Here is a 24,001-nt window from a genome sequence, read left to right as displayed (position 1 = left end):
TATAGGCATTGTTACCAGATGTCCTTTGGAACTCAAACTTAAAAAGACAACACCTGAACAGGGGTGGAAAGGGAAAATTAGTTACCGGGATATAGATGAGATACTCCAGAATCCTGCACAGGTGGAGAAAGAAATAAGAAAAGGTAAGTTCAGTTTATTCCATTCTGATTCCATTGTATTTATTTATTTTATTCCTATATTGCCCTCTCAAAAATAGCCTCAAGGCAGCTTACAATAAAAAAGCCAGAAAAACAGATAAAAAAGTACAGGCAACCCCTGCTTAATGCTATTTCGCTATAACGCTCATTTTAAATTGATACCTGATTTCACGTAGCACTCAGCAAGTTTCATTATAATGCTCCCAGTTGCCATTTTGTGTCATCAAATACTTTTGGTTTCACTTAACGCTCATTTCACTTAATGCTCCGTTTTTCAGGAACCAATTAAGAGTATTAAGCAGGGGTTGCCTGTAAATGATAAAAACAATTCCCCACACAACGCCACAGGACTTTTATAAGATTCTCACCTTTTCATCATTTTCTTCTTTCAATATGCAGAACAATATTTCCCAAATCTACACACAGATAATAACCATTAAGAATGCCAAGAACATGAGGCCAAATAATAAAAGCAGAAAAATAATACTGTATTGTAGTGTATGTTATATATCATCTACATTGATAAGAAATAGTAACATGGAGTAATAAAAGTGACATATTTGCCATTCTTGGTCTCAGGGAAGTTCCATCAGGGTTTGTCATATCTGCTTACAGTAGGCACTCACCTGGATGGCATTTCTCTGGAGGTTTGGCTGTAATGCAGTAATGGTTTAATGCCTCATCTGATCAATTCCAAAATTTCAGGGAGAGTTCAGGACCTTCATGTTTTTTAACTAAGTAAGAAAAACTGAAAGGGATAAATGCAGGACACATGGAGTCCCAGCTATTATTTTAACATGCCAAATTTTCTAACAGTTCTGCATGTGTCTGTCTATATTTCAAACACATCTTAATAGCTTCTGAGTAACCCTACTTGCCCTCCCTATAGGCTAGGTACAGACATTCAAAATGTGGTTTTCTGTAAGTAGCATAGTGTAGATCAGTAGTGAACAGAACATGCATTCACCCTGGTTGGGAGGGGGTGGGGAACACAAATCTTAAACTGGGTCCCACCATTTTTAACCAGTCTGTGTGCACCGGACTTCTGTTCTGTTAGGGGCATAGACCGGTTTCCAGTTACTTCTATACTCATAAAAGTGCAATGTCTATACCTGGCCATTGAACTTAACATGCTGTCATGGTGCAAAAATAAATGACATAGCATCCCAAAAAGGAGTAATGGTGAAGATGGACATACATCACGAGGCAATGGCATGAGGGGCCTGGTGGGAGAATTAGAAGCACCCAGAAACTCTGTCTGAGGAAAAATTGGGGATAGTCTCATGAATTCCCTGAAGCAGGAAAAGGTAAAAGCCATTTGTATAATGAAATGGAAGGAGCCCTTAGCCTCCATGAGAGGCTTGGCTTATAGAAGATACTACAGACTGTTTAATATTTATGCACCCAAGTGACTCTTGCCACTGTGTGGTGGCAATTTTTGACATTTCTGCACCATTTGGATTCTGTTTCCACTTATAACAGATAGGGATTACTTTGTACGTGTACCTGTCAGAATAGACTGGAGGAGGGGAGCCCTCCCACCTTGCAGCCCACTAAGCTAGTCACTACAGCCACTTGCTCAGGGAGCAGGAGACCTGAGTACCAGGCCCTCTGACTCAGGGTATCCTGTTTCACAGCAAAGTACTGTAACTGTTAAGCCATGGGGAGTCAACCTGCATCATGGGTGCCACAGGTTGCATGGGAAGCCTCTGTCTGAAGATTGAGGAAGTGGACAGGCAACACAGTGGCACATAGGACAGGGAGAAGAAAGCAAAGAAGCAGTTTGGTCAGGAAGCACAGAACAGGGAGCAAAAAGATGAGCAGCAGATCAGGTAAGGGTGTGGCATTGGACTGGAGTGGCATTCAGGAAGGGTGCAGGGCTAATTTGTGGCAGGCCAGCCAAAAAGGTTGGTCCCCATTGGTCTCAACATTGCTCAGAGATCTCTCCAGCTTCCCCTTGAAGCCCCATGGGTTGCTAGGAGGACGAGGAAAACATCTCTCCTGCCCTACTGATAATCTGTTTGTCCCCAGAAGCTTACGGCTTGATTGTCCCTACTGGCTTAGCTTTTATAATTGCATACATTGTTAATGGTCATTACTTTATCCAGTTCTGGTTTATTTGTACATGCTTTGAGGTTTTCAAGAACTAATTAAAAATGTGGTAAAGTAATCAAGTAAATGACATCCAGGTCAAATAAGCAAATCATGGCGAAAAAAAGTTTCTTATGAGACATGATTTACTTTGATATCATAGAACACTATCCTCGCATTATCATCTGACAATATGGTTAGGCAGAAGAAACAAACCAGTTATGTATGTATGCATTTCTTTGACCTGTTCAGCTTGGACAATGTGATCTAATAGGTAACGTAAAACCCTGGGAATTGATATTCCTACATGCTGTTCTTGGTTCTGCCTTTGATTGTTGCAGACGTAGTTGAATGTGGAAACAATTGTATAACAACTAAATATTTCAGTAGCTCACTATTGCATCGTATCATCTGCCTCCATCAATCTTCTTTGGGTATATGGAGATTTCTCAGAAAGCACATTTCTCAGTGATTATCAAGGCCCACATCCTCTGAAGGACATTAACCATGGCCCAGTAATTTCTATAGCATTTTTCATGGGTAGATCTTTAGATCTTTTAGCCTCCAAAAGCTTTTGTAAAAGGAAACATGGGAACAACTCATGTTCTCCAAATCCATTATGCTCAGCTGAAATTCTAAGTTTCTGAACTCTGCTTTCATTGCTGTGCTCTTTCTTCCTTTGTAGCCCAGGATGCAATGGCTGGTGAAGGAGTGGGTATTAGCCATGAATTAATTTCCCTGGAAATCAGCTCCCAAGATGTTCCAGATTTGACCCTGATTGACTTACCAGGGATCACAAGAGTGGCTGTGGGGAATCAGCCAGAAGATATTGGAAAACAGGTAAAGCATTTGCACCTTCCTATCTGGAAAACAGTTGCAACAGTAGAGATCCCATGCACACCATGCTATAGGGCACAGCTAATTCATCACAAACATCATGAAAGAGATAGAGAATACACAAGACAGTTGCTGAGAAAGGAAATGCTCTGATCGCTACTGAACACAGCAGTGTACTGTAGAGATGCCCATGCTACCCCAGATACCAAGCAGTCTAATTATGGCAGTATCAGTAGCATAAGGATGGGTGGGTAAGCAGAGCATGATCCCTGAGCACTGCCCAAGAGCAGGATGTGCCAGAATGGAATGCGGGACACCTGTCCTTCCTGTTCCCCTCTGTACCACTTGGCTCCAGCTCCTACCAGGAAGGTCACGGTGTCAGCAGTGGTGGAGGAACGGGTCATTTAAAGTCATGCTGGGGAATGTAGGTTCTACTGTGGTGGAGGAGATGTTACTTCATATTTTTTTATGCCAAACATTTTTGGCTGCTGTGTGTACATATCTGCAGCAAAAAAAAAAAAAAAGGTGACACCTCCTCTTAGCAGCAGTGAATTCCAGCTGCTGTTCTTGCAGTGCTGTCATCACTTTTCCCCTCCCTGCTGCCAGACCCACCAGAGCCAAGAAGCTGAAAGGTGCAAGGGGAAGAGAAGAGTGGGATTGTCCAGGCCATAGTCCTGGCCAATTATGCCTCTGGAAAGTATGGAGCTCTTTTACCCTGCTTCTGGTACCTAGCCCAGCTGGTTTAAAGTAAGCTTGGGTACACTATGCTAAAGTCTGGTGTGTAACTATAGGCCTAAAAGGAAACATGTGCTGGCCCTATAGAGATCATTGTGTGAAAGGATGGCTCACAACTAAGGAAACCTCTTTCTAGCATATTAATACACATTATCATCCTCAGCTGTGGAACAAAAAAGGCAAATTGGGCGCATCCCCATGAACATACAAGTGTGGTTTGCAGCACCTCAAAGCAGTCTGAGGTGCTGCAAACATCACCTGGTGTACATGCAAGCATTCACTGCTGCTTAGCAGCACTGTGCAGGGGGGTTTACACCAGGCAATCCTGATACCAAAAAACCCCACCTGCTGCTAAAAGAACCAACGTGGTGCCCATGGCAGCAACGTGCACTGCCAGAAACCAGAGCATGACTATCCAAAGCCACATTCTGGCTGCTTGCCAGGCTCCAAGCAGCCAGATAGCCCTTGGCTCCATTACTGGTTCAATGATTTCTCAGTGCTTCATCAAGTAAAGGATCAAAATCTGACTTCAGAGGGTCATTGTGAAGTCACAGTAGTATAAATGGGAGCAAAATATGACTCACTGTTTCTGTTGTTTTTTTTTATTTCTGTTAAAACATTTTCTGAAGTTAAAAGGATAATGCACAAAGAAGTGAGAGAGACCCCCTTTTTTAATAAGGTAACAGAAGCTAATTTCTGTAATGCATGTGAGAAGACTGGAAGCTTAAGGCTAACTCGATGTAACTTTAGCATGAATAGGAGCTAAAGGATGGTATATAGTCTCTTCCCCCAAGGAACATCTAAATAGTAAATTGGAATGAGAGCAGACAAAGATCAGTAAATCTTTATGAATGGGGTTTTGGGGTAAGTATTGTAACAGCACCAAGTGGTCTTTCTTATCCAGCCAGAATGCAGGGCAGCACTCATTCTCCTTTATAATAAAATTACTATAAATATTGGTAGGACAACATCACAATCAAATGGTTGGTTTGATATTGTCCTGAACTGGGTATATTTTCTAGACAAAAAAATAGAAAAGATAGAAAGCATCTTAACTTAGGAAGAGGACAAAAATATGATTGAAATGAAATGGGAAAGATGTTTCAAAACTCAAAATAAGCTGTTAATTTAATTCAATAAAAGTAGATCTGTGCAAACCTTTAGCAACACACCCAAATCCATGAAAAACCCTGTTAATTTGGGGGCTTATACAGAGAAACAAAACCAGCCAAATACAACATAAGTTTATTTCTCAAATCTTACTGTACTGCACAGAAACAATGCTTTGCTTTCTTTTGATGGATACCAAATCAAGACCAATCATGTAGCTCTACATTTAATTTGCTGCTGGTGTGTCAGTATATTCTGACTTCATTTTTTTTATTCTAACATGCACTTTGACAACAGAATCTGGGTTTCCCACACCATGGCCACTGATGTAATGAAATGCCACTAATATTGTCATCATCAAATATTGGAGCTGGCAACCTATGGCCCACAGCCAGGATCTGGCCCACAGTCATGGAGCTTCAGCAGCAGGGGGTACCTTGTGTAGGTGCTCTCCTTATGCCACCATGAGTATGAATGTCAGCTGCGGAAGCTCTCCCTGTGTAGATCAGAAGAGACCTATCTGCTGCAGGTGCTTTCCCTGAGCAGCCAGGGAGACATTCGGTAGACACAGCAGGATCCTAATGCCTGCCTCCTGCCTGCCTTTAATCTAGGGAGGGTCATTCTAGCCCACAACTGGAAAAGGTTTCCTACCCCTGTTCAACTATATTGTGTATGTGATCTAGTCTATTTTCAGACAGTCTCACAGAGCAGATCCTTTTAAATCTAGCCAGGTTGTAAAAGAGGTTTGTCTCCTGTCTCCACTGAAACAATGAAAGAAAAAATGCCTGCAGTCATATACCTTGAACATTTAAATTTTATCTTTGGGTAAGAGACTGAATTCATCTGCAGAAATGTCTATAGCCACTTTCATGAAATATTTCATAATGTCGAGGTACCTCACTTTAACTGGAAACTGGTCCATGCTATTTGATAACATAAGCCTTAATACATCTTTTTCTTTCCACACTAAACTGCAGATTAAAAAGCTAATTCAAAAAATCATTACTAAACAAGAGACAATAAACCTGGTGGTGGTACCCAGTAATGTGGATATTGCAACAACCGAGGCACTGAAAATGGCTCAAGAGGTGGACCCTCTTGGAGAGAGAACTGTAGGTAAGATGTATGTTTAAAAATGCACCTGGGAAAAGAAGTTATATTTCATAGAGCTCTATTGTTTTTCCCACCATGGTCCAAGCCCACAATAGGTTATAAAAATATATAAGCTATATAAAACAGCATACAAAGAGATAGAAGGATACTAATAAGAATAGTTCAATCTTGGGCCCTACTGGGCACATCTATATATGCACTTTACTGCAGGCTTGACTAATTAGCTGTGCAAAAAAAGGTCACGGTCTATACATGCCATATTAGGGTGCAGTAAATTAATTAACTCTGCTGTAGGATAGCACTGCCTGGGATAAGTACTAGTCAGTGACAGAGTACTTACGTGTGCTCAAATGCATGTATAGACTGTACCAGGGTTGGCTGGGGCATGAGGGTGCTACAGCGCGGGGGCTGCCTGCCAACTAGCCCTACACTATAGCACTCTTGTGCCTCAGCCAAGAGACTGCCGAACATTACCACCTGGAGCCCAGGGCCGACCCCCCAGGCTCCCTGTTCTGGATCAGCTGCTCCTGGGTGTAGCATCTTCATGGTTAAGGTCAGACATTCAAAAAGCCTGAGCCTGAATTGATTTAACCCTTGCAGGTTAGTCTAATGTGGCTAGCCTGAACCAATTGGAAACTGGACAGACATTCTCTCTAGACTGAGGAAATTCAAGCACATGCCTGCAGTGGCTCAGGCTAGAAGCCGGGGAGCACTAGAGCAGCCCTCCCTTCCCTTGCTCAAAGTTGAGCTGAGTGGGGTATGGCCAGGCCCCAGCAGGACTTTCTCATTAGGGAGGTCTGCCTGCAACATCCCAGGCTTTTCCCCACTGGCTGCTCAAGGGGTGGGAGAATTGTCAGCTCCCAGACCCTTGCTAGCACTCTGAGGCAAGCGTGTGTGTGGTTCTGGGCACACATGAAGATACTGTGTCCAGGAGCAGCTGACTCCAGCATGAATGGCACTGTAGTTTATTGCTACATGCTAAAAGCCCATGCATCTGTTGATGATATGGAGCTTTTCAATCTCCCTCCCTGCTTGTCAGACTGTCTGCAGCAAACTGACAGGAGAGCAAGGTAGCCTGGAGCTGAAGAGTCTTTATCACCTGCTTAGCAAAATAATAGGCTGTCTCCACATTACTTCAGACTTTTCTTAAACAGCTTACTGGGGTGATCTGTTGATAAGTTCCAAAAGCCCTGTTCTGTCTGACTGCCTGTCCCAATGAAATTGAAAAGAGATGCACACAGACACCTCTTGGCATTATCTAGCACACCACATGCCTAGGATCTGTAGACCTGGGGTCCGTGCTGTGGGAGATGGGAAGGGGGGGATTCCTGCTTGAGCAGTAAGGGGGGCAGAGCAGGGGGAAGCCAGCAGACCCTGCTCTGTCTGCAGTCTCCTGTTGGAATCTTATACAGCACTAGCTAGCGTACCATATGCTGGCTATGGGCCATGCTGTGGAAGAGGGGAGGAAGCGATCCCTGCTTAAGCAGCTAAGTGGTGGGGGGTGGTGCATGGGGAAGCCAACAGACCCTGCTGTGTCTGCAAGTCTCTGCCAAAGGAGCTCTGCCCAGGAAGCAGAAGGAAAAGTCCAGCCCTGCTGTGAAGCAGAGACCCACCCCCAGTCCAGAGAGCATGCCAGGATGCTGGGGGTGTTTGGTTTATCTTAAACCAGCAAGGGGTCTGGGACAGACATCGCATAAACAGGTTTGAGCCAAATCAGTTAAGTCTGATACTACATTCAACCAGGTTTATCTCAAACTGGTTTCAGCCATTTTTCAACTGGTTTATGTGCACTGAACATCTGTTCTGCTACAGATTTAAATCAGTTTCTGATCACTTAAACTGGTTTATGTGTAACGTCTGTCCCTAGCCATGTGTTCCTGGGACTGCCCCAGCTCAAATTGCTGTGGTTCTGGGCACACACGAAGATACTGCGCCCAGGAGCAGCTGACTCCAGCATGAATGGCACTGTAGTTTATTGCTACATGCTAAAAGCCCATGTAGATGCACCCACTGGCATTAACAATGCTTGCAAACTTCTAGAAAACTGAAAAGTTCAAAAGTTAATAGTGGGAAAGCCTCGCTATTACTAAAATATCCATAAGGTGTGCAAGTCTGGGAGGAATCGGAGGTGTTGATTGCTTTTCACATTTTATACTCTAAAAAGAAATCTACAGTGTCATTATTAGGAAACATTTTAGAAAATGAAAACAGACACATGAAAAGAATGGAGAAGTTAGTTTAGAATTTTGTGCTAAGGAATTTTCCTGCATTGGAAAATTAAATATCCCAATAGATAGTCCTCCTCTTTAATTTTTGTACTCATACAATCTTCTCATTGTATTACTTCACAGGGATCTTGACAAAGCCTGATTTGGTGGACAAAGGGACTGAGGAGGCTGTTGTCGATATAGTACGGAATCTCACCATCCGTCTGAAAAAGGGTTATATGGTGGTTAAATGCCGTGGACAACAAGACATTCTGAACAACCTGAGCCTAGACTGTGCAATCCAAAAAGAGAGAGAATTCTTTCAGGATCACGAATATTTTAGGTAACTTTCAAGCAAAGGCTCATTACATTTTGGGTAGCTTTCAAGCAAAGTTCATTATGTTACTGGAAAGACTTCTGCTGACTTCAGTGGGCTTAGATTACACCTGTACTAAAGATTATACTTACTTTTTTGTTTTGTTTTTGTTTTTTTGTTTTTTGTGTAGTATTTCTGAATGTGCAAAGAAGACTTTAAACATCAAATAATTGCTTATAAATAGAACTTCTGAGATGCAAGTTTGATTCAAGCCCTAAACCAGAAAGGAAAGTGCTGAAATTTAAGCACCTAAGTAGTTCTAATGAGGTTAGGTTAGATGCTTTAAAGCCTTGTGCTGAATGAAAAACTCATGCCTATTCACTGAAAAGTATGACAAAACTTGTAGGCGAATTATGAGTGATGCCCAGAGAATAGTGTGCTCCATGTAAGACAACTGTATGGCAATTGATACATCAAGGCTAGGGACAGAAATTACGCATAAACCAGTGTAAGTGTTTGGAAACTGGTTCAACTATGTAACACAACAGAAGTTCAGTGCACATAAACCACTTTCAAAGTGGCCAGAATCAGTTTAAGATAAACCTGGATGGATGTATCAGACTTAATTAAATCAGTTTATTGAACTTCTCTCCCCGATCCCCTCCAGATTCAAGTTAACTCATAGTCCCCCTGCATCCCAGGATGCCTTGCACCTCTCCTGCAAACCCTGCTTGTAGGATGGGTGGGGTAGCCTTGGCCCAAGCTGTCTGCTCCAGCCCAGCTGGGAGTCATGCTCTAGTGCCCCCACCACCATCTCCCTGGCTTCTGGCCTGGGCCACTGCAGCCATGGGCTGCATTTCTGGAATCAGAAGTGAATGTCTGTTCACTTACTTATTGGTTCAATCTACACAGCTTAGACCAAGGGTGTCCAACCTTTTTGAATGTGGGGCCGGATCATGAACTTTTTATCACCCAGTGGGCCGGCGAGCCATATTCAAAGACCTCACAGGAAGTAGTATCACATCACCCCCACCAAACGAAAGTACAGTGTTTACTTTCATTTCCCATCACAGCACCTCGGGGCTCTAAAAATTAGACCAACCCAAATAGTTGGAAAATAATTATTAAGCAAGCTTTCGGGTTCAAAAACCCTTTGTCAGGCTGAGGAGGTTTCAGCAGTTGGTGTGCGCTCTTCCTGGATGGGCACACTTCCATCCAGGAAGAGCACACACCAACTGCTGAAACTTTCTTAGCCTGGCAAAGGGTTTTTGAACCCGAAAGCTTGCTTAATAATTATTTCCAACTATTTGGGTTGGTCTAATAAAAGATAATCAGATTCACCCAAGGAACTTTGTCTGCCTGTGTCCTTAGACCAACATAGCTACAACCTACACGCCTTTAACTTGGCAGGTCATGCATTTGTTGTTTAGGCAGGGTCTTGCTCTGCTTGCTGGTTGCTGATAAGCAGAGAGCTTGCTTCTCATGGGGAATTTGGTGAAGTTAGGGACTGATTTGAAAGTCAGGGGGAGAAGTTGAGAATATTTCCCTCAAGGTATCATTTTCTTCATCAATAGATTATAATTTCTTAGTTCTGTTCTTTATAGGTTTCAACGTGGAATGGTATCTGACAGCCAGGTATGACCATCAGTGGGGGTTTTCTTTCTCTATCATATTAGTTTTGTGCATGGTACTGAGGGGGTTTGTTGAAAGATGTGTTTTGTTTCACTCGTGGATTGTTTTTGTTGGGTGAATGATTCTCTTAGTTGGTGAGGTGCATGTTGAAAGTATTTTCAGAGTAAATGGAGTAATATCTGAGGGCCTGGCAATAAATGACAGCTTTCTTGGTGTGTTTGGGATGATTGCTGACCTTGTGGAAGTGTGACAATTCATAAGGGGTGGTTTTTTTGTATATAGTTGTTTGTTAGGGTGCCAGTCTGGATGTGGATAATGGTATGGTAGTGTCGTTGAACTGATGTTAGTGTGAAAATATTCTAGAGAGAATTCGAAAGGCAGGATGTTAATTGTTGAAGTTGTATAGCATCAGTAAGTGACTTCAGGTATTCAGTCCAGGTGATGATGTCATCTTTGTATTGTAGGTATAATAAAGATTTGGTGGTGAATTTCTCACCACCATAGTTTGAGGATGCTTCAGTTATTGAAGGTAGAATTGTTGAGAGTGAGGATGAAATGCATGAGCTGTGCAAAATGTTTTGGTTAGGAATCCCAGTGGGCGCCTATACACGTGCAGCAAGGCTCCTCTGATGTGTTGTCATTACAGTATGTTGGAACAGACGCAATTAATCGAGTCTGCTGAAGGGTGGCAATTACCACACTCCAGCAGACTCCAGTGTCATGTGCATCAGTGCCCCCATGCTGAAAAATGGTGGCAGAGAATCTTTAAAGCTTGTCAAACGAGCTTTAGTTAAAGCACCCCTGCCAGCCTCTTTCAGCGTAGGGATGCTGATACATGTGATGGTCCAGGCACTTTCATTAGAGAGGCTCTCGAACCCACTCTAAAGCCTCCACTACCCTCCCCCGCACGCTCCTGGAGCACGTGTATAAATGCCTGATGTTCTCAGTGCGTCCCTGTGCATATTTCAGGCAGGGATGGATGGATGCTAACATTCTTTTATGTGTCTTCCTTGTTCAGCAAATAGCTCAGAGTTCCAAAAATAATTTTGTGCAAAAGCAGTTTTGTAAGGAAATCATAAGGCTACTGCTACATTTTTGTAGTATTCCCCAGCTTGATCAAGAGAGTCTGCTGTTACCTGTCTTGTGTTTGAGAGAAATACAAAAAAGAATGGCAAAAAAATCCCAAAAAACAAACAACCCCCAACATTGTTCCATTCTCTGCAAATGAAAGCTTTCTATTTTCATTTTTTTTAATTCTCTTTCAGTGTCCTTTTGGATGAAAGAAAGGCCACGATTCCTCTTTTGGCAGAAAAACTTACAGCAGAACTTGTGCTTCACATTTATGTAAGCTAACAGAGAAGCTTTGCCTGAGCTGTTACTGATGTAAAGAACCTAAAAACAGGACTTGATCCTGCAGTTTTGGAGACCAGTATCCCCACCTCAGCTCCCCAGCTGCAGATTCCTAGCTGCACTGTGCTGTGAGCTCTCCCAGTACCATTGGTTGTGCCTTTCTGTCTCTGGGGTGAGAGCAGGAAGCAAAAAAGTCAGAGGAGAGAAGGGGAGGCTATAGAAGTCAGCTGCAACAGCACCTGGAGTTTAAAGTGGGAACAATGGCTGGGTGACAGCCTAAGGACTGTACATTAACCCCTAATAGGCTGCTAGGTGGACAGCCCTGGGCTACACTAGGGCTGTCTGGCTGCTCTGGGGTCGTCTCCAGTGGCCATTCTCAAGCACACCAGTCTCAGGTTGTGAGAACAGCTGTAGGGATAGTGTCTTCACTGGTAGACTTGCAAATCTGGATTGTGCATGTGACAGCATGCTCAGAAAGGGCCAGCTGGTGCATGCCACTACGTTGGTGTAGACATGGCCTGCATCTCCCTGAGATTCAACTTTCCTATGATGTCCCTGCCAGCTCTAGTTTTGTACAAACTTTAAAATGAGGGATTTGAATTTCTTTGTAAAGAGCACTTAAGATGCATGGATGAAAAGTGCTATAGAAGATAGCAAATATCATTATCATTGCTGACTCGTGAGAGCCTTGTTTCTTAAGTAAAAAAGAACCTTTTTTTAAAATTTGGGGTTACTCATTACATTTCTAAAATTTGTGTCAAAAATAAGGAACTGGCAGCTAAGGTGCACTGGTTCTCAAAAACAGATATTGTAGCGACCTTGCAGGGTAATTTTTTTTTAAATTTAAGATTGAGGAAAGAATCACTGACAAGCAGATTTAAACCTTCCCCTTTTTGAGCTCGGCTCTTTCTGTACTTAAAAGAAAAGATACAGGGTACAGAGCATTCTTGAATTTAAAGAACAACCCTCTGTGATACCCAAAATTTTTTTATTTCTTTCAAAAATTGAACTTGTCCAATCTGTTCATGTGGGTTTTGTTTTTTCTTCCTCCCTCAAGAAAACTATCCCCAGATTAGAGGATCAAATAAGTGAAGAACTCCAAAAAGCATCTCAAGAGTTACGCAAATACGGCAAAGGCACACCCAGAACAGATGGCGAGAAACTGTTTTTCCTTATAGATGTGAGTATAAACATCACTTGATTTTAAAATGGAACAAAGAGAACTGAATTAAGAAATCTTATCTTGTCAAAATCATGAACTTTAAAGGAGAACAAAATAATTTCTGATATTAAAGCTTTGGCAGGTTTTCACTGCTTACAACACTTGTAAGATTAAAAGCATCCCAGGATGTGGGATGTGCACAAGCATTTACTCTCTGCCACTGAGCGATAAAGATACTTGCCTGGATATGGGCTTGTGGTCTGACCCAGGATGGCATTTCTTATAGTCTTATGCTCATTTTTATGAATTAAGCATTTGTGCATTTTGCTCATGGTGTCCACCTTGAGCCAGTGCCTTCTGTCTAGTTCTTTCTGGTCTATATTGTGTGTCCTCCTGTGATGAATGGCTAATAGTGAGTTCCTGAGAGAACCAAAGTTTTGGGTTACCTAAGTTTCACAGTAAAGCACGTAAGGGGGAAGAGGATATGAATATGCTTAAATAAAACTTTAATTAATATATTGATGTATTAATATATTGACCTGACTGCTATTCTTCTTGCTGTTTATGAAGAAAACTAGGCCACTTCAGACTCAAGGGTTGTCACAAGCAGTATATGCTTTAAAAATTAATGACCATAGATTTTCAAAATTCAAATGCATGTGGCAAGCCACACTTGGACATCCAAATAAAGTAGGCCGGCTTTCAAAATTGCTAGGCCCTCAGGACTATATAATTTTTAATGCATTTAGACCTTTAACTTCCACTGGAGTCAAAGGAAGTGGCTTTTTTAATGATTCAAAGATAGGTGCCTAAATACCTTTAAAATGCATTCTCTGCCCACTTCCATAAAAATCAGGACACTGGGGGCAGAATCCTATTTCACTATATCCCCAAATGGCATTTACCCAGCTGGGTAAGAGATGTTTTTGACATGTATCGTTTGTGAGCCTGCGGTGCGGGGGGGATGTTCAAGCAGACATGTTGCTGTTGAGCATGCTCAGAAGGCTATGCTCTGGCTGGGCAGCTACCCAGTTCTAGACGTATTTATTTGAGCATAAATTCCAAAATTGTAGTTAGGCAAAATGGAGAGCACTTGGCTTGGAAATAAGAGACCCAGGTTCTAGTCTGCTGTCCCCTGGATTTGAGCTCACATCTCACCCAGCACGGTGCACCAAGGACTATGCCAGAGATGAGGTATCATCTAGTCCCTACTCCAGCTATCCTCTTAAAGCTGAACTTTTGTATTTAATAATCTTAAATGCCAGCTACACCTATGTTCATTGGCTTTGCATGTATTTAGCTGAGTAGAATTTAGTAAGTTATTCTGGCCCATAAAAAGAATAGAATCAAATTCATTCTTTCTTCCCTGTTCTGGCTTTGCAGAAATAGCAAGACTTAAAAGCCACAAAAAGAAAATAATTCTGAACTTTTCAGAGATTGACCATGCTTCAAATTAAATTAGCTTCAAAAGTAATACATACTTACATAAATTGGACCTGTTATGAAAGTGTAATAATTTTTCAAGGTTTTCTTTCATTATAGAAAATCAAATTCTTCAATCAAGACATTGTGAATTCAGTGCACGGAGAAGAAAAGGTGTCTGGAAATGAAAGCAGACTGTTTACAAAAGTCCGCAAGGAGTTTCAAAAATGGGGGAAAGCACTTGATGAGAGTTCAGTGAAGAGTAAGTAAAGAAGAATGGCCAATGAAGATGCTCTGAAATGGTCAGTTGCACTTATTTGAACTGACATGTTAATAGAGATTAACATTTATTGAAGTTAAGTAATGTGTTTACTATGCTGTGAAGTATAACTTGCCTGGGGGAAGACTTCCAGGTAGTGCAAACTGTCACAAAGACTGCAGTGGAGCTGGTGGAAACCCACTGGAAATGTACACCATCCAAGACCATACTCCTTGTCTGAATAGTTATGCTAAAGAAGGTTTTCCCATGGTTTCAAATTTGGGAATACCAATTTATGAGTTATAAAACTCACTAAATGAATATCCATTCTTACAGAGAACTCAGCCTAACTGCAGACTGAAATCAAATCTACACAGTTTAGACCAGATGCATTCCCATGGGAAGGGGAATAAGTAAAGTTAGAAATGGGCATATCCCGTTGACTTTTTTCCATCAGATACCCAGAACCAACTACTTTGAATTCAGTTGGGGAGTATGATAATTGGAAACATGGAACAGGAAGAAATATTGCACACCCACACACAAAACAGAAGGAAATGGAAGGCTAGAAGTAAAAAACTGTAGTTTCTTTGCATTGTTGTTTAGCCCTGTTCCCATTCCCAGTCAGTGAAGGTCCATGCACATGTGATGTGCATAATTGTTTGTAACAACTACACTTACAACTTCTTTGGTTTTGTGGTTGGAGATTTATGAATAAAAAGCACCTTGTCTGAGACAGATATCAGTGGCTGCATCTATACAAGATGCTGACTGCACAGTTGTTACTGTGCAGCCATTTAGTACTCACATAACTAAGTACAAAATGACTGTGCAGTAGCATCCTAATACAGCTTCCTGGTGGTGCTGTGCAGTAACCTTGCAGCATCATGGTTTGTGCCATAGGATGCTGCTGAGCAGTACTAATAAGCTACTGTGCAGTAATTATCTCATGTAGATGCAGCCACTGTTTATAAAATTTAAGTCACTGCAGTGTGAGTTCATCTCATAGTTATAGCTGCACTGCATCCTGAAAGAGCTGGATGTAAATAATAGAAATAGCAAACAAATATAATAATGTCTCATAAGATAGAAGACAGATAATGCAAATCCTTAAGTGGGCTAACTTCTGCTCGTCTGGTGGAGAACTACCCATGAAAGAATTGGGGTGGAAATTCCCTTTCTGGTCTAGTCTTTTCCTAAAAAACAAATGGGCTATTACTTACTTAATTGGCTGTTCCAGTAAGCTTGCATGGCCAAACTACTATAATAGCTGCTTACTTTGCAAGCTACCCCAGGATAGCTTGCATGTCTGTCTTCTTAACTGGTGTAACTCACGTCAGTTTACAATTAGTACAGTAGAGTAGTTGGTCCTGGAGCTGGTTTTGTTCAATATCTTCATTAACGATGTGGAAGATGGGATGAACAAGTTCGCAGATGGCACCAAACTGGGGGGAGCAGTAGATAAAGGGTGCAGCTACACATGCCCCTATGGCACCATTGCTTTTTGTCTGTCATTTAGTACTTCCTTTTGGAAATACTAAGTGATGGTGCAATAACAGCCTGTACAGTGCTGTGCACACCGCACAGCTAGTTTTAGCTGCTACATCCCTGTAGTGACATGCTGTACTGAGGGAGCATGTCACTACAGCAACATACCTGTGGCATCACAGTTTTTGCCCGTGGATGCTATGTCACCATAGCATGTTGGTATGGCAACATAGTGTCCACATGTAGACATGCCCATGCTGGAGGGTAGGGCTGGGTTTCAGAGTGACCTAAATAAATTGGAGGATTGGGCCATGGACGTCTCATGAGGTTCAAAAAGACAAGTGTAAACCTGCACTTAGAACAAAACAATCCCATGCACTGCTACAGGCTGTGGATCACTGGCTAAGCAGCAGCTCTGCAGAAAAGGACCTGGGGGTTACAGTGGGTAATAAGCTGGATATGAGTCGAGTGTGCCCATGTTGACAAGAAAGCTAACGGCAAACTGGGCTGCGTTAATAGGAGCATTGCCATCAAATTGAGAGATGTAATTATGCCCCTCTATTCTGCACTGGTGAGGCCACATCTGGAGTGCTGTGTCCAATTTTGGGCCCCCACTATAGAAAGGATGTGGACAAGTTGGGTAAAGTTCAGCAAAGGACAACAAAAATGGTTAGAGGGCTGGGGCATGCAACTTTTGAGAGAACCAGGCTCATTTAGTCTGCAGAAGGGCAGAGTGTGAGGGGATAGTAGCCTTTAACTACCTGAAGGGGGTTCCAAAGAGGATGGAGCTAGACTCTTCTTGGTGGTGGCAGATGACAGAACAAGGAGCAATGGTCTCAAGTTGCAGCAAGGGAAGTTTAGTTTAGATATTAGGAAAACCTCTCTCACTAGGAGAGTGGTGAAGCACTGGAATGGGTTACCTAGAGCGGTGGTGGCATCTCCATCTTGGAGATTTTTAAAGGCCCAGCTCAGCAAAGCCTGGGCTGGAAGGATCTAGTTGGGGATGGTCCTTCTTTGAGCAGGGGGTGTACCAGATGCAGGGCCATCCCTAGGAGGGGGTGAATTAGGGCGACCATCCTGGGCCCCGTGCTTTGGGAGGCCCCACAAACAGTGCCATACAGGCCCTGCTGCAGCCACCATGTGCCGCTGGCTCTGCTGCTGCCGAGTGCTTGCCACCCCCTCCCCTGCTCCACTGGCTTCCAGTACTTCCAAAAGAAAGTACTAAAGCACAGTGCAGTAACAGTGTCACCACAGGGCAACATATAGAAGTGCCCTATGAATCTATAAGTCACACCAAGTATAGTCTCTCATGCCTATTAGTTAGCAAGGTAAGTTTCTCTACACTTAAAGTTTTACAAATAGTGCTGGTAGAATTTACCAAGAAAACTAATCACAAAAAGCTTTCATTTTTACCTGTAGCATCACCTAATGGGGCACTTTTGAAAGGCTATTGAGATATAACAGATGAGTATTCTAATTGTTCCTGTTTCCACTGTGTCCTTTTCTGTGGGTGAAATGGCTCATCCATATAAGTAGAAATAGCATAGTTTGGGCTCAGGATCACAGGAATGAACATGCATGAATGACCAATTGTATAATAGGTTTCTCTAATCAAGGGCATCTTCAGAACAAATAACTAAGTTTCTTTCCCAAATTTGTAGCTTTCTTTATAAAATTAGTTGATTTGGTGTACTAAAAATAGAATTACTTTTAATGTTTTAGTTCAAAAAATTATACATCATGAAGTATGGAGATTTGAAAGTCAGTACCGTGGAAGAGAGCTTCCTGGTTTTGTCAATTACAAGACATTTGAGGACATTGTCAAACAGCAAATCAAGGAACTAGAAGAACCAGCTGTTGATGTATTGAAGACAGTGATTGGTGAGCTTCTTTTACTAAATTTGTCCTATGTTCTGACTGTAGCAAGAATTGTACACTGGATACTTTAGGGAGTGAAAATTAATACGTAACAAACGAATTTCCCTTTGCTGAGACCTCAGATATCTGTGCGTGACCTTCAAACTTTAACAATGCTACCTCCAAAACTGAAATGATTTCTTAAAAAGGTAGAAACTAATAACCATCATGAGAAAATGAAAGCAATGACACAGCCTGGTGAAATTAAAAGCATACTACATATGCATAGCTGCCTGGCAGCATCCTTTTGGATAAATATGGAGAATGACTAGTTTTCATGAACCTTTTGCTATCAACAGCTACGAATCACATTTACATTGCTGCTCATTTCTCCTTTTTCTTCCCAGAAATCGTCCGACAGCATTTTACGGTTGTTGCCAAAGCTCATTTTGATGATTTTTACAATCTTAACAGAGCTGCCAAGGTGAGACGCCATACGTAACTTTATAAAAGGCAAAAGCAATACTGAGTGGCATAATAAATAGTATATAGGACTGTATTTACTTCTTCACCCCTACTTGCTTTTCTTCCTTGTACAACTACGGACATTATTTTTGTGAAGACACTAAACAGTGAAGTTACAAACTAAAAATAGCTGGCAATGCTTACATATAAGAGTAATGAATGTGTGCAATAGTTTTCTGTAACATTTCATTTGCTGTTAAACACCATTTCCTACTTGAACGGGCTGCACTGTATTTATTAAATGTGTATGACACCAGTGCTTTCACACCATCTCTCAATTAGGAAGGGGATTTTTTTCATAGAACTGATTGAGAAAAAGGCCCAGAGACAAATATAAAAGATAGACTCTTACAGCTTAATTTTCAGAAGTGAGGAGCATCCTCAAATCTTACTGCAGTGTCATTTAGGCCACAGTTAAGTGAGTGGCTTTGGTTGAGTGAAAATGTTTAGAGAGATGATTGGGAAGGACAGTAACCAATAAGGGGGGAGAAGATGAAACAAAAGTTAGTTGTGGAAAGCCTTGAAAGTGAGAACAAATCAGAATTGGATTGTGAAAAAGGATGATTGTATTACATTGCATCTCAATAGAAAAAATGAGTTTTGGGTCAGTTAGAAGGGTGAGGTGAGGTACCAGGAAGGCCAGAAAAGGGAAATTGTTATGGCTAGGTCACTAAATGATCAGAGCTTGCATAAAGGCTGGCTGGCTGGAACTAGAGGGAAGAACAGATTTTGGAGACAGCACAAAAGAAAAAAAATTCTGTACAGGCATATTCATCTATGGAGGAGAAACATAGTCAAAATGCTCCCAGTGTGCAGGCTGTAAACAGCATTAGAAGTCACTACATGTTGCAAAACAATAGTTTGAAATGAGGGTATCATGGTACCCCCCCCAACCCACCGGACGTGCCTTGAGATGCAACACAATGTTAGCACTGTTAGGTGTGCAAATAGGATTCAAAAGATAAACCCAGAGGTTCCAAATAAGAAGCCATAGTGTTAAAACTATTCTGTCCTCTTGTGGTCTTTGAGTTCTTTGCAACAGAAGATTTACTCTATTATTTTCTGTAGTAGAAAACAAACAAGTGAAAACTACAACATTTTTCAAGGGGTGCCTTGAGTCTAAAATGTTGAGAACTGCTGTTGCAAGACAACTTGCTGCATGTTGCCTTCAGTGGCCCCTGTTCTTTTGCACATCCTACTCTCCTGGAGTGCCTAGCCCTCTGGAAATTCAAACACCAGACATTTGGCTCTCCCTGTCTACACATTTGATCTGACAACAGGACACTGACCTCTTACAGTCACTGAGAAGGAGCCAAATTCTGACCCTTGTAGCCGCAGCAAGATGAGCATGGACATTTGTTTCCCCCACCTAGCACATGGCTGCGCTCATCTGGATGTAGCCTTGGTGCCCAATATAAAATGGTTAAGCACTATGATTGACAAAGACTCAGATATCATGTTGAATGTTCGTGCTCACACAGGGCTGGCTCTAAAGTTGTCTCTTAGTGAATTCTGAGAGCTTTCTTCTTCCAATCTTTCTTCACAGAACAGAATTGAAGACATTAGAGAGAAACAAGCAGAAGCTGCTGAAACAATGATACGAACCCAGTTTAAAATGGAGCAGATGGTTTACTGCCAGGACAACGTTTACAGTGAAGATTTAAAATCTACCAGAGAAGAAACAGCTGAGCAGGCAACAGGCAAAACTACGATGTCCAAATTCAACAAGTTCAATTTTGGAACCACTCTACTTCATAACCAAAATTCTGTCAAGGAAATGGCGTATCACCTGGAGGCATATTTCAATGTGAGTGTATGGATTGCTAGAAGACTAGTTTCTATGGCATTCCAAGTCCCCTAGCCTGCCTTATTAATATAGACTCATTATAATCAATGGCATGAGTGGTTATTTTATCAGCAATTAAACTGCACTTAATTAAATACCAACAGAGCAGCCAGTAGGTGAAGAGCTGTTACATGCCTGCTAGAGGGCTCAAAACTGTGAGTATTAAGAGTAACTTTATCAAGGTACGCAAGCTGTGCTTTCAACAGTAAGAGACATCTTTGACTGCCAAGGAAGCTTGAACCCCAGGGTATTGAACAGTTAAGTCACTCAGACAAAGACCCTTTCACTTTTAATGAGACTTGATCTCCAAGGTGGCTGTCTCTTTTGAAAATGGGACTTAGGCATCTAATGGCTCCTCTAGATTATAAGCCTTCTGCTGGCAGACAGCAGACACCATAGTACAGCTGTCAGGAGCACCTCACCTCCATGGTGTGCAGTACATGCTGGAAAGCACCTTTTAGCTATTCAAGGACTGCAGCAACCAGCAGAAAGCATGGGCCTAGCTACAAGAATTCTGTAGCAGTTCCTGGCAAAAGTCTTCTGTTGCTCACACAGCTAGTATTGCTTTGTCAGAATTCTGTCAGTCACTTCAGGGGAGCTAAGAATTGATGCACTTCCTTTTGCCCACACAAAACCATTGTCAAAACCATGTAGAGTTCCTCATGCCAGGACTAAACAGTGCAAAGGACTTAAGCACCTACTGGTCACATAAGGTACCTAAAAGCCTAAAATTTAGATTCTCAAAACACCTACTCAGCTGCCAGCTAAACTTTGAGGTGCCCAATATCCATAACCATGTAAGATTTACCAGCAAGTCTCATTGAATTTAAAAGTTAGATCTGGGGTTTCTCTGTCTCTTCCAGACTAATTCACAAAGGAAAGTAACTTGATGTACAATTGGTAGAGTGTGTTTTGATGCTTCCTACCAACTATAGATTCCCTCCCTCTCCTCTTTGCAAACTATAAATCTCTCAACCATCTTCTTTCAGGGAGCAGGTAATCGTCTTTCCAGCCAAATTCCTCTGATCATCCAGTCCTTCATCCTTCAGGACTACGGAGATAACCTACAGAATGCAATGATGCAGCTCTTACAAGAGAAAGCACAATTAGGTTTCTTACTTGAGGAGCGGAAAGAGGCAGCTGACCAAAGGAATTTTCTGAGTGAACGGATTAATCGTCTTAAAAAAGCTCATCAACACCTACTAAAATACTCTGTTCTGTAGCAGTTGCATTTTAAATGCCGGGGTCTCAACACCATTAATTCTTCTTGAAAGAATCTGCAGCAGTTTATCCTTGTGGAATTGCTTATCTGTCTATAGTGGCCTTTTTTCAAAACAGACCAATAGCTGAAATAAATAATTGCTTACCTGAGACTTAATTTGCATAATTAACTTAAAGGAATGCTTATATAAAATGGATCATAAGCAGATGAGCGTAAATTTTGGAGTATAAGTTACTTAAACTTGCATTTCTGATTTAAATTTGTTTCCAAGTATCACTAGAAAACCAGTGAGGGCAGGAGCTTTCATATGTAAAACACCCAACATTTCAGTAGATAAGATACCTATAGTTTAATTTCTGTAGATCAAACTCTTGTACACACTAGTAACGTCACTGTTGTGGGATCATATTACCGCCCAAACATTCATCTCATCAGTATGAGAGAGGAGTCATTCAGGATGGCAGTAATGTCAACTGTATCAGCTTGGAAGACAAGAGCTAAGAGGTTGGGAATGGGGTGGGAAAGTGCTAATTACTGTTATCAACCAGGTCCTATCTGTGTACAGACAAGAGAACTGGTTAAATGCCTGCTACAAGCAAGTAGCAGCAGCTGTGCGCCACCTTATTTCCCCTGAAATTAATAGGAGTTTGCCTTTTGATGCCTAAAATATTCCCTGACACTTTGGAGGTGAGCAGGATGTAGCTTTCCAAAGACCTGCCATCAAGTTAAGCAGGGGGTCCCACTTGGCTAAATCAATGAATAAAGGCAATCTAATATACCTTGACAGCCTTGCACTGGGACACGAGCAGAAACCTTTCAAATCCCATCCCCCTGTCCCTCAATCATGGAAGCAGGTTACACTTATCTGATGCTTTTCTGGAATTTGTTTGATTATATTACAAATCAAATGTGCGTAGGGTGGGACAGTGAAAGAAGGCATGCGCCCCCTACCAGAAGTCAGGCCACAACTGAGTTTAAGGACCAACAAAAAGTTTAAGTCAAAACAACAAAGGTTCCACATGACCCTCTTCACCCCCATCCTGTGCATTTTATCAGGTAAATGCCTAAATAGAGCCAGGAAGAATAAACAAGCATTACCAAAGACAGAAGTAAAAGGTCTACAATATAAAATTTGTAAATCATCATTTATTAGTTAAATTACATATGTGCAAAATAAATTTGTACCAAGATTACTTGTCATTGTAAAAAAAGTCATTCCACTTCAATTTCATTCCTAGAGAAAGTAATTAATTATGGCTTTTCCTTCCGATAAGTTATAGGATTTTAAAAAGATTGCCTCATCAGGTGGCACTCTGAGTCAACAGATTCTCTCTAAAATGTGGGCAGTTACAAGGTACAGTTCAACAGGAGCAAGCAAGCTCATTTTTGTCCACTAGAAGTGGAGAGCAGATTGAAGCAGCATACTGAATTTCAGTACTTCTGATGCAGTCATTAGAAGTACTGAACTTCTGATGACTGCAGCCATGTCACATTTATAGCTACAGCATTTCCTACTCCTGTAATATATATAAATATATATATATTTAAAAATACCATTAGGTTATTGGTCTCCTGCTAAAATATACAGAAAGTTCTTTACACGTCTGTATAAGAAAATAAAAGCCAGATTATTTAAACACTGAGGTAGTCACGTGTAAACTTGGGAACAGCATTTTCTCATATCTGACTTCCACATTTTACCAGTTTTCTGCATCTACATTTGTTATCCTTGTGATGCACTGCATGCGATACAGCCTCAAAGCAAAGCTTTGTTCTTTGCCCCTCTCAAAAGGACAGAGTTCTCAAGGGTCAATCAGTTAGTGGCTTCCAGTACATAAACCTGAATATGCTGCTCAGTACACTGTCCTGCTACAAGTCAGAAGAACTGTTCCCAGCAGCTTATGTAGGCAGCCTGGCTTTTAAAGGCTACTTTAAATATTTCTCTTGTGTGTCAAGCAAAAACCACAACCGGAGTAGCACAACATTAGGCAGGAGTGAAGGACAGGGACACACATTACTGAGCAAGGCTGATCCAAAGCAAGATCAGTCCAGCTGAGTGCATCACCCAAAGTCCTGAGGATTTTCAGCTACCTGAGCACAGTACCAAGACATTTTCTGTGCCTCTGCTCTCCAGTGTGTGAAATAGTTTCCCTTATACCCTACAAGGGGCACTCATCATTTCAAATCTCTAGCCAGCCAGCAGCCCAAAGATTCACATTCACATCATATTTATATTAAACATCTTATAAGCCAGGTGGCTTGACACTTGCTTTAAATTCCAACTTTTTTTTTTTAAATAAAAGAGTGAAGTTACAAGGTGATTACATTTATGATTATAAAAATGAATGATTTTCTAGCCCAGATGCCAGAAAATGAGGGACATTTCAGGGAGGAACTGCCAGAGCAACATTTTATCGTCTCCCGTGTCAAAGGAAGACGGTGCTTGTTGCGAGAATTTTACTTCACAGACTAAACCAGTCAGTCACTGTAACCAGCACAGAACTGAGGGTGCAAACTTTTGCATTACTTTCAAAGTAAAAAAGTAAGGACTAGAGAAGGAGTGCAGGGGAAGGGGGGAAAAAAAAAAAAAAAAAAAAATCACTCGCAAAAACTAAATACAGTAGTTAGACATCCAAGGTAACCAAATGTTACTTAGGATTGTTCTTGAAAG

General features: G+C 41.6%; 1 protein-coding gene across 2 annotated transcripts in view; it reads left to right on the top strand.

Annotated features, from left to right (window-relative positions):
- Positions 1–23,994, top strand: part of MX1 (MX dynamin like GTPase 1) — a 42,194-nt gene extending 18,200 nt beyond the window's left edge. For both annotated transcript variants that reach the window (XM_006033588.2, XM_014524645.2), the window contains exons 5-15: positions 6–143; positions 2,935–3,089; positions 5,909–6,047; positions 8,396–8,594; positions 11,465–11,543; positions 12,607–12,729; positions 14,254–14,395; positions 17,603–17,761; positions 18,145–18,221; positions 19,809–20,069; positions 21,098–23,994. In XM_006033588.2, coding sequence (XP_006033650.1) covers positions 6–143; positions 2,935–3,089; positions 5,909–6,047; positions 8,396–8,594; positions 11,465–11,543; positions 12,607–12,729; positions 14,254–14,395; positions 17,603–17,761; positions 18,145–18,221; positions 19,809–20,069; positions 21,098–21,331 — 1,706 coding nt within the window. In that variant the 3' untranslated portion in view covers positions 21,332–23,994. The remainder of the gene's footprint in view (positions 1–5; positions 144–2,934; positions 3,090–5,908; positions 6,048–8,395; positions 8,595–11,464; positions 11,544–12,606; positions 12,730–14,253; positions 14,396–17,602; positions 17,762–18,144; positions 18,222–19,808; positions 20,070–21,097) is intronic.
- The last annotated feature ends 7 nt before the right edge of the window (positions 23,995–24,001 follow it).

Source organism: Alligator sinensis, unplaced genomic scaffold (assembly GCF_000455745.1).
Source record: "Alligator sinensis unplaced genomic scaffold, ASM45574v1 scaffold840_1, whole genome shotgun sequence".
NCBI lineage: Eukaryota > Metazoa > Chordata > Crocodylia > Alligatoridae > Alligator > Alligator sinensis.
Note: the sequence above shows the minus strand (reverse complement) of the source record. Positions and strands in the feature narration are given on the sequence as shown.